The sequence below is a fragment of the Artemia franciscana genome, unplaced genomic scaffold, assembly GCF_032884065.1.
Source record: "Artemia franciscana unplaced genomic scaffold, ASM3288406v1 Scaffold_883, whole genome shotgun sequence".
Lineage (NCBI taxonomy): Eukaryota > Metazoa > Arthropoda > Branchiopoda > Anostraca > Artemiidae > Artemia > Artemia franciscana.
This window is the reverse complement of record NW_027068793.1, coordinates 74675-86441: the sequence shown is the minus strand read 5'-3', so window position 1 is coordinate 86441 and position 11767 is coordinate 74675. Positions and strand designations below refer to the sequence as shown.

At 35.0% G+C, this 11767-nt stretch overlaps 1 protein-coding gene across 1 annotated transcript in view; it reads left to right on the top strand.

Annotated features, from left to right (window-relative positions):
- The first annotated feature begins 546 nt into the window (after positions 1–546).
- LOC136043731 (leucine-rich repeat-containing protein 57-like) overlaps positions 547–11767 on the top strand; it is a 50619-nt gene continuing 39398 nt past the window's right edge. Inside the window, exons 1-4 of the mRNA XM_065728639.1 lie at positions 547–658; positions 5620–5760; positions 8212–8480; positions 10545–10730. Of these exons, the coding sequence (XP_065584711.1) occupies positions 547–658; positions 5620–5760; positions 8212–8480; positions 10545–10727 (705 nt within the window). The 3' untranslated portion in view covers positions 10728–10730. The remainder of the gene's footprint in view (positions 659–5619; positions 5761–8211; positions 8481–10544; positions 10731–11767) is intronic.

Genomic DNA, 11767 nt, shown 5'->3' with positions numbered 1-11767 from the left:
CGCACCCATAGTCAAGAATATCCGAATTAATTCTAATTTCAAATCTATTCCAATGCTTAGGGGAATTCTACTGGAGGCTATTGCACTGACGGCGTACGAGCAGAGATAGGGAGTATCATTAATAAAAGGAGATCAAATGGGACTACTCATTCATCCAAATATCCAGTTTCTTGGAGCTTCTCTTGATGGTCGCTTAGAAAACGGCACACCAGTTGAAGTGAAGACTGTCCATAATATTCCCAGAGGAATGACCATAAGGGAAGTGGCATCCCAAAAAGGATTGGTAAAGAACTTTTTCCTATGGTCACACAATTCAAAATTGGAGTTAAAGAAAAATCACAAATACTATGCTCAAATTCAAGGTCAGCTAGAAATCACCAATCAAGAAGAATGTCACTTGGTGGTATATCACCATGAGCATGATGTGGAAATTTTAACTATTCCGAGATCAAAAGAGTATTTTTTGTTTATATTACCAAAGCTTCAGGAGTTTTGGAGCGATTGTTTACACTTACGGAGATATTAGACTCGCGATTGATTAGGAACATGCCACTTAGAGAGCCTGCCTTAGTCCGGGCTGCAGCAAATCACGGAATGAAACGGACTTTGGAGCCAGAAGACAGTGGATGTGAGAAAATTACTTGGTCCGACACTGAAAGTGAATATTGAAAGTGGATTTTTCATTGACATGTGAAGAGCATTGACATGCGAATAGTATAGAGATTGTTTAGGGGTCATAATGTATTAGTAGCAGTATTATTAACCTTAACCTATTAGGGTTGTTTGAATAGTAGACTATTATAGGTTAACTATTAGTGTTGGTGAATAGCATATAAATATTAGTAAGTAAATTCTATTTGAGAAATTTCAGCATTCTGTCGAAGTCCAAACCATGTTGATAAATAAACTCTAATTACGTTGAGATTTAGTTGCTACTTTAGGCACTTCCAGGTAAGCTAGGACAGCTAAATTTGGCAGGCGTATCAGGGAGCGGACCAGATTAAATTGGAAATAGTTATTTTCCCGATCTGACCATCTGGAGGGGGTGGGGGCCGGTTAATTCGGCCGGTTATTAACTTACGAACGGGTGACGGGATCTTAACGAAATTTGATGTTTGGAAAAATGTTGCGTCTCAGAGCTCTTATTTCAAATCCCAATTGGATCCGGTGAAATTGGGGGAATTGAGGGGGGAACCTAAAATCTTGGAAAACGCTTAGAGTCGAGGGATCAGGATGAAACCTGATGGGAAAAGTAAGCACAAGTCCTAGATACACGATTGACCTAACTAGAACGGATCCGCTCTCTTTGGGGGAGTTGGGGTGGGGGGTTAATTCTGAAAAAATAGAAAAAATGAGGTATTTTTAACTTAGGAAAGAGTCATCAGACCCCAGTGAAATTTGATGTTTGGAAGGATATCGTGTCTCATAGCTCTTATTTTAAATTCCGACCGGATCCGGTGACATTGGGGGAGAGATGGGAGGGGGAGCCTAAAATCATGGAAAACGCTTAGAGTGGAGGGATCGGGATGAAACCTGGTGGTAAAAATAATCGTAAGTCCTAGATATGAGATTGAAATAACTGGAACGGATCTGCTGTCTTCGGGGGAGTTGGGATGAGGATTGTTAATTCTGAAAAATTAAAAAAATAAGGTATTTTCGAGTGACGAAGGAGAGATTGGATCTTATAGAAATTTGATATTTGGAAGGATATCACGTCTCAGAGCTCTTATTTTAAATCCCGACCGGATCCGGTGAAGAGGAAGTTGGGGGGGACCTAAAATCTTGGAAAATGCTTAGAGTACAGGGGTTGGGATGAAACTTGGTGGTGAAACTAAGTACAAGTCCTAGAAACGGGATTGACATAACTGGAACAGATCTGTTCTCTTTGGGGGAGTTGGGGGAGGGAGGGTTAATTCTAAAAAATAGAAAAAATTAGGTATTTTAACTTATGAAAGAGTGATCGTACCTTTATGAAATTTCATATTTAGAAGGACCTCGAAACTCAGATCTCTCATTTTAAATCCCTACCAGATTCAGTGTCATTAGGGGGGGGGCGGCATTACTGGTACGGATCCGTTCTCTTTGAGGGAGCTAGAAGTTGTTAATTTGGAAAAATTAGAAAAATTGAGGTGTTTTTAACTTAAGAATGGGTGACCAGACCTTAATAAAATTTTATAATTAGAAGAAAATCAGGTTTCAGAGCTCTTCTTTCAAATCCCGACCAGATCTTTTGACATTGGGGGGGAATTGGAGGGGGAAACTGGAAAATGCTTATAAACGGCGTAGATACGTAATTGCCGTAACTGGACTGGATCCGTTTTCTTTGGGGGAGTTAGGTGGTGTGGTTCAGTGCTTTGGTGAGTTTAGTGCTACTGGACGTGCTAGGACGATAAAAATTGGTAGGCATGTCAGGGAGCTGCACTAATTGACTTGTTACAGTTGTTTTCCCCGATTCGACCATCTGGAGGGCTGAAGGGAGAGGAAAAATTTGAAAAATTGAGGTATTTTTAACTTACGAGTGGATGATCGGATCTTAATGAATTCTGATATTTAGAAGTACCTTGTATCTCAAAGCTCTTATTTTAAATCCCGACCAGCATTAAGCCTCTGATTTTCCTTTTAAAGCAATCTATTGATTCTTAGAATTTTGCTAGAGCTCCTATCATATCAGCTCTTGGCTCTTCTTGACCTTGTCACAAGTACCATATGAGCTCTTAGCTCTTGTTTTTGATGAATAGTATATAAATATAAGTAGTTTCAAAAATTTATTAAATACCCCTAAGGGGTTTCCTTCCTCCCTTACCTGTATTTATGACCCCAGGGCAAGGGTGCCTAATGTTTATTATGAACCTTCAGGAACATATCACTTTAAATGACATTAATTTAATAAGTATATGCATTACTCCGTAAAGCAAAGTATATGATTACCCCGGTTCCGAACCGGGGTAATCAGTCATTTATGAACGAGCTTATAAATCATCAACTATATGAGATGATGGAGAAAAACCAAAATATTCTAAGATACGGCACTATTAGGAATAAAATGAGATCCCGTGGAACTAAAATGGACGAATATCCGACGAATACAACTTTAGATTTAAAAAAATAATGTTCGTATATTTTATAGCCCTACAATCGGCGTTTCTTTACTTTTAAGAGCCAATAATGTCTAAAATAATGTGTTTTAAAGAATAACGTTCTTTTTAAAAATAATATTCATACATTTTATAGGCCTACAATCGATGTTTCTTTACTTTTAAAGGCCAATAATGTTTAAAGTAATGTGTTTTTAAGAATAATGTTCTTTTTAAAAATAATGTTCATACATTTTATAGGCCTACAATCGGTGTTTCTTTACTTGTAAAGCCAAACTGTTATCTGCTTTGTAACCTAACAAATTCCAATTCGTATGGTGTTAAAATGATATTGCCTCAAGGTGTTGTTGCCAATTATACATGTTTTCAACTTCCTTTTAAATCTGGTCTTAATGCTAAGGAGATGTCAACATTCTTAATGATATTCTGGCAAACCCCTCAAGGAGTGCTTAAGCCAATTAGAAAGGAGGAAATGTTGAATACTAAGAATTATTGCTAAAAATCATCTGTTATAACTACAAACTTAACAATCTTTGGGATTATTTGTCGGTATAAGATCTACAAAACGACACAAAAATCAAGGCTATATGATTAGTACAACCCTTTTAAACAGTAAAGGAAGAATATCTTAAATGACAAATTTTAAAGGAGACTGATGATAATAAAAAAAAAATTCACGGCCAAAATTTTTTAAATCTTGTGGCAAATGGAGAGGCTACTTTACAATTCTCTACGTCTTCTAAAAGTAATTTTATTGCTACTTTTAAAAATTAGAGGTGTCCCCACTAATTAATTTTTTATGAAGCTCTAAAGAAAAAAAATGCAAATTTGTTCGGCCTATTCATGTCAAAGCTTTCAATAAAGCCACAGTAATTTTTTCATCAAAGAATCTGCTTGTGTCTGTTGTTAATACGCATTTCACTGCTATAGGAAAATAGCATTGGCTTCAAACCTCGGAGATCCACCTTAATAGCCTGGCAGGAATAAAAGATTTTCAGTTTGTTAAGTTTATCAGATTTAATTTTAATTAATGCATGCCTGTAGGATATATAACTGAGAAATATCATCTTAACACTAGATTCGAAATTCAATATTGTTTTTTTATCTTGATTCTATAAGCCAAAAAGCCCAATTTGTCACTTAAATGGCAAAAAATGGAGCTTACAGTGGTACTAGTTAGTAAATTTGAAAGAAAATAAAAATGTATGTTGAGTAGTTTGTTTATCCTCTACATAGAAAATAAATTTAAGAAAAACTGAAAGTTTACATGAAAAATTTATAAAAAAAAGAAGAAGTATTAAAGTATGTAGAATACTGATAAGGCACTAACCCTGTTGTCTAAAGGTCCAACATTATCTTATTATTACAATTATTTGGTCCAAAATCTTATTTTTGTTCAAGTGCATTTTTTGCACCTCAGTGCAAAATAATGCACTATGGTACCATTTATTTTGTACCATTATAGATGAGAGCAAAAAAATGGAAATCAACAGAGTAAATAGAGGTTTTGTATATAACTGTGGAATGAATCTGGTCCCATTAGGAGAGACAAGGATGCAATTAACATGGTAGTGACTATTAGGTTTTGAAACAAGATTGAATGGTAGCCTACCAATCTTTTGTTATTGTAGTGTTAAGCTTACAATAGTTAAACACTTATTTACAGAAGAGCACAAGTTTCCTTTTTTACTCTTAACAGGACCAAAGATCTTATTTTGACTAGAAATCATACTTGAATCTGTTAACATATGGTGAGCAACAGAAATATCCTACCAAATAAAGCCAATTAGAAAAAATAGCAAGAACCTAGACTGAGGAATTGACTCTAATATTTCTATCTCATTTCTGTCCTATGTCGTAAACTTCTGTCTTATATCAGATTATTCAGAATAGTACTATGTTTACCTTCTGTTCTTTGACACTGTGGTCAGAGGTGTAGATAAGGGGGTGCCCCCCCCCCCAAGTTCCAAGACATCATCAAGCAGTTTCAATGCCTTGGAACTTTAAGGTATCTTTGGCATCTTAATTTAGCTTATGTGTCCACATTTGTTGGTACTCTGGAAAATTTTCTATACATTTTATTCGACGGGCAATGGGTTTTCTACCTATCTTTATAAAAAAAAGACCCAGGATCTGAGACACCAACTTAATACATTACGTGGTATCAAGGGCTCTGGATGGTTTTTATTATCAATTCTTTGGTGTTTTTGAAAACTAGAGTCAAAGAAAAGTAGATTCAAACCAAGATCAAACAAAATGTGTTTTACAAAATTTAAGATATGTATAAATTTGTCTTCCATATAATTTTCTAAACCTTAGAAACAGGGAAGGAGTAGAGATAGAAAGATCTTTCCAGCACAAAATTTATGCTTAAAACTTATTCTTGAGAGTTTGATTCTCCTAACTTAACTAGCCTCCAACATAGCAAAAAGAACCTAGTCTAGAATTTAACTTAAGATCTATTTTTGTGTATTTCATCTGTTTTTGTTTTTTCTATTCTTATTTTCTATTAATAAATTTTAATTTAAGGTACCTGAAGAACTGCAATCTTTGGCCAAAAGCTTGAGAAATTTGGATCTTTCAAATAACAAACTTGCACTGCTCCCTGACTACTTAAGCCATTTCAGTTCTTTAAAGCTGTTAAAGCTTGAACATAACAGGCTAAGTAAAATATTTCTGTTTAACTAGGTTTAGTTTCGACTTGTACTGTTTCTTAAAGCTTTGTGGAATGTGTTCATAATATAAGAATTTTCTGTAATAAGACATAAAGATAATTTTCTTCTTCTTTTTTTTTGGAGCTTCAAAGCCTTAAATACTCTAGATTTTTACTAATTTACTTTTAAGCTAACTCTGTAGACAACCATGGAAGCTACCAAGTATTTTGATCCTAGTCCTCAAAATGGGCCAACACCTTGGATATTCTTTGATATTTTTTGTTGAAAATATTATGTCGAAATTTGAGGGTTTTTTGTCTTCCTTTGTATTTTGTTGATTGAGACATTCAAAAGTGGTATGCAAAAACTCCCTTTGTAATGTACTTCTATGCAGTGACGTATAAATATCAAAATCTTGGGGAGGGGAGCAAAGTTGGAGCCAGTTTGCCCAAATCAAATGAAATGAAAACTGAAAAATGAGCCATGTAGTACCATAAAGGTTAAGTTTTACTAAAGAAAACTGACCTGTTTCCATGGATGCTTGAATTATTCAGGCTTATCTTAGTTTTGGCAAGATTTTTGAAGACATTAAAATTCAGGTGGAAGGCAAACTGGGGGGGGGGGCAAGGTTTGGAAGGGGCAGTTGTCCCCCTGCTCTATAGCAAATTAAACACCTGCTTCTATGTACAAATACTGTCATTTTGCTGATTTTATTCCTGTAATCAGAGTGACAAGATCCGTTTAATTGGAATAACTATAAAATACCTGATTTGCTCATGGCGTGGATAATTATGTATCATGATTGGCTCTTGATTTCTGCCTCAAATTGTTAGAACCTATTCTTTTGAACATCATATCTAGTTTGTAGACTACAAGGGCTAAATCATAGGCAGCACAATAGTGCTGCCTAAGTAAAGAGCAATTGGAGAAAATGTCCTTTTTTCCACCCAGGCACTTTGTATAGAAACAACCTTTGCAGGTTGTGCAGATTGTCCCTGCACAAAAATGTGCAGGGCATGCAGATTGTCAAAAGACTCCATCAGTAGCATCTTAGAAACAGCTTACCATGTCAGGCTGGAGCTTCCAGGGAATCGTGAGAGGATATTCAACTGACAAAAAGGAAAAATGTGGCTACTATTATTGATACTATTACCACTGCTACTACTGCTATTATTAGTACAAATACAACCAAGCTGAAGTTTACCATATCTAGCTGAAACTTCCAGGGCATGAGGAAGGGGAGGTTCAACTTACCAAAAGGCAAGATGTGCATGCTACTACTGCTACTGCTAGTACTAATACTATTTCTACTAACACCACACAACTACTACTACTGCTGCTCCTCCTCCAAATACTATTAAAATGATATTATTACTGCTAAGGCTAGGGGAATGAAGGTGAATATTTAAGAGTTGAGGGGAAAATGAAATAAATTAAAACACACCATGTCTATGCAGGGTGTCCAAAGGTTGTATTTCAGGACTAACTTAGAGTTCTGGGAATACTTAGGGGGAGATTAATTAACTAAAAGGCATTATGTGCATGTTCCTACTAGTACTGCTACCACTACTACTCCAACTACTGTTTCTGGTGTAACTAATACTAAGGCTAAGAGTTTTAAGGGGAAAATTTTAGGAAATGGTCAAGGGAAATTCGAACTAAATTGAAACGCAATATGGGCGTACGGGCTATCAAAAAAATATATATAAAGGAAATATAGTAGCAAAAGCTTATAGCATCAAGTTGAAAGCAAAGTGCAAAATATGTTCTGATTTTTAGGAGACATGTGGGTGTCAGCCCTAATTTTCTTAGTTTCTGCTCGTTTATATTTAGACTGTGCTATTTATTGTAATGTCTGCTCGGTTTGGGTTTTATTTATTTATTGATAAGGATTCGTAGTAGTTTTACCGCTTGGAAAATTATTTGACTTCATTTCTGCTCATTTTCGGTTTGATGCACCTCTCTACTTTTAAATGAAAAACTTATTTTGTTAAAAAATTTTTTTAATTAAAAGCATTAGAGAAGGATTCTATATAAGGGTTCTTAAGAGCAATAGATAATACAAATTGAAGGCTGTATTATGTGGAACAATTCATTTGAAATTTCTTCATGTGAAATATTCAGAAATTATAACGGCTGACGGCTGAACTCTTATTCACAGCTCTTATTTACGGCTAACTAATATGATTATAATCTTTTTATATTACTTTAACTTCAAAACCTCCATCAAAACCAATATAAAGGCTAGCACTTATAAAAAACTAGTATAGTTTATCAAAGTAATTTTATATAAAAAAAATAAGAGAAAATATTATAATTATGAATAAAATATTTACCTGTGAAACTCTCTGTAAATAAATGTAAGTTCAATTGTCTTTGCGTATGCGGAGGCACTGTAAGCAGCCTAGTATGATATGACCTTTCCGAAAATAAGGTCTGAAGGTTCTGCTACTACTTTCTAGGTACCTTACCGGTGGGGATAGGAGACATTTCAAAGCTAGAGACAATCTCACTGCAAGATAATTCACTGACTTCACTTCCAGCTAGTTTCGTAAACTTGAAAAATTTGAAGTCCTTGAACCTTTCTGGTAATCGGTTTTCATCATTATCAGTTCAGCTTTTCAAGCTTGGCAAACTTGATGTTCTTGATATATCGCGGAACAAAATTTCAGAAATTCCGGACGGTATTGAAGAATTACAAGTTTCTGAAATGTGCTTGATGCAGAACCAGGTAAGGATTTATATGTTAATTATCTAAGCATAGTCAACATGGAGCAAAAAGCACAAACAATATTAAGAATCCAAATATTTTAATATCTTTGAAAGCAAAGAAATAAAATAATGGTGTCTAGTTAAATAAAAAAAAAACTCTAATTAGCCCTTTACTCCTTGCTTCTTCAATAAAGCATTACAAGTAGTGTGACGTCCCTTGATTTGTGTCATGACAATAGAGGGAAATCACAGAGCGTGAATGAGTGAATTCTAAGCATAAATTTACAATATGACCTTTGGAGGCCTAAAAAACTCCTTAATTCCCAATTTAAACCAAAACACTGAATTTGATTTTTGAAAATTTGACTAAATAATACTTCTTTTCTATGATTTGAATTTGTTTGCATTAGAATGGCTGACTCTAGCTTCTTTCAAAACCGGTCTTGTGAAAAAAACATCTACGTTTATTTTTTGAAGAGATAAGGTATGAAAATGTGCTGTCAAACTCTTAATCGCAATGCACAATAAGTAAAGAGCAACCTTCGTCTGGAGTAACCAACCGTGCATAGGAAAACACGGAATTTTGGAAACTATATGTCCTCCTATCTACTTTTAAATTGGATTCTAAATGTGTAAACTTCCTTTAGTTTAAAATCACCGACCAAAAGCTACGAGTACATTGGAACTTCATGGGAGGAGATAAAAAGTGAAGCTTTGAACGAATTGGAGCCAATTCTAGCAGCCAATTCTCTTGGCTGCTAGCCGAATGTAGGAATTTATAATATATTGAACAGTGTTCTAAATGAAGAGATGAAAATATGTATGTTTCAGTCAAGGCCTATCAATTGGAAAATCACTGTGTGGCCTTTGGGGTTCTAAATTGAGACTGGAAACCAGGATTTTTTTTTTTTAAGGAATGTCATATTTGGTTTATCCTTTATTTTAAAGCTCTAAAAAATTTTCTAGTTCCACTTTGTTCTAACTTCAAAATTTTGCCAACCTATATACTTCACGCTTAAATCCAATAGACATATATTTCCCAGTATGTGCAATAAATATCAAACCATTTTGATCTAATCAGTATATTGAAAGACTTTTATATTGAAACTTTTATATATAGTTGTGCAGGCACAAGCCTGCACAACTGTGTTGGTCTCAGTTGCCTTTACTCTGCAGTGAGTTGTTGGTTCCTTTTATTACCAATATATTTCCATTTATAAGTAAAAATATCCCAAAGGGCTCAATGGCCCGTTTTTTGGGGAAAAAATAAAAATAAATATTAAGTACACTCACACTTAAAATATATTTGGATTCTACTCACTAATCCCCACCCGAGTAGAACTGGTCTCGGCACCACCTACATTTAAAAAATACTTTAAAAAAAACAATAAACAAATAAACATCGAGGAACCAACACTAAAACCATCAGTTTCTAAATAATTATTTTTTTTCTAAATAATTAATCAGTATAAATAACTGATCAATATTATAGTGTTTTAATTTAATTTACTTTTTTTTAATAAGGATTTCTTTAACTGTTTCTTGAAGGAGCCTAGGGTACAGGACCGTCGAATCCCAACAGGAATGGACTTCTAGGGACATATGACAGCAACTATCAAGTCCAAGTGCACTGCAGGGGTGGATGGCGCCAGCACATCATCCTGGTTCCTAGTTTCATAAAGACTGACATTTCTAAAGTTCAAGTAGCCTGGAAAGACTTGAGGGAAGGTCCCCACAGAAATATTTAAATGCAATTAAAAAAATGTGTAGCGTATGAATATCTTTTATCTTCCGAAGTTCAACAGAAATAAGGGCGGTAGACTGCAGGACTTTTGCTGATTTCAGTTAAAGATTATTTAAAGGTGTAAGTATTGATGTAAATGTTGACATCCACACTGACGAGCAGTAACATAAATAAGGGTAAATAAGAGAGAAGTATAATAGACGAAGGATAGAGAAAGGAAAGATTTGCTTCAACTTCTGAATAATTCCAAGACCTCAAGAAACATTCTAGTTAATATTTCTTTTAACAGCGAGAGGTTTCATTTTATTCGATTCTGTTTGTAAACACTCGAATTTTTAGGTATCCAAAATTTCAAAAGGCATTGCAAAATGTCCAAGACTAAAAGTCTTAAGACTAGAAGAAAATTGCTTAACACTTGAAGCCATTCCCGTTGAACTATTAAAAGAATCGAGTGTGAGCCTGTTGTCACTTGAGGGAAACCTTTTTGAGATGAAAGTTTTTTCAGATGTTGAAGGATATTAGGAGGTAAGGCAATCTTTTTGTTTAAATTAACAATATGGTAAGGATAAAGTGTATGACAAGTTTGGTCACATAAAGGCCAATATTTACATCAACTTTGTGATAATTTAGAAGATTTTAAACATTATCTCTGTCATAGTACGTGTTTACGGGATTTCAGATTTGAAATCCCGGAAGAATATGATGGGACATAAATGGGAAGAATATTCGTATTGAACTGAATTTTTATTGTGCGCAGAATACCCACGCTCTAAAAAATGCCGAAAAATTCGCTGTCCCAGTGAGAACGTGTAGATCTGGAACCGAAAAATTTGGATGGTCCAGTAACGAGAGCCTCAAATCCGCTTGTCAGTCCTCTAAATTTTGGTTACGTCTGTGGAATGATTGTGATAAACCTAGAAACGGAGTTGTAAATACTTTACGGTTACTTACTAAGCGCCGCTTTCAGAAGGAGCTCAAAGCTCACCGGGTTGGCCAAAGTGTTGCAATTGCGGAATAGATCGCGAATGACTCTAATAAGCTATGGGAAACTCGTTTGGCAAGTAATAAAACTCGGGAAAGCAAAATTACAATTAGTGAGTACCAGTGGCATTTATATTTCAAAAGTCAGTTCACCGAACCTGACGTTAACATTCTCAAGAAATTTGAAACGGATTTAAATAATCGCTTACGTACTCCTGGACAGGGTACCTTTGCAGTAAGTTCTAGTGAATTACGTGATGTTATACGAAAGCTTAACAAAAGACAGTCCATTGGTTATGATCGCATATGCGCCCTTTATTTACAAAATGGGTCTGATAAGCTTATGTGTCATCTTTTTTTGTTGTACCGAATGATTTTTTGCTGCGGTATAGTTCCAGATTGTTTTTGTGTTGGTCTTATTTCACCGATTCTAAAAAAAGGGAAAGATCCGTTTGAATGCTCATCGTATCGACCTATAACTGTTTCAAGCATTTTTGCGAAGGTGTTTGAATTAATTATAATTAATAACCTGCGTTCTATCTGTTACATGCCTCCTCACCAGTCTGGCTTCCAGCCTAAGC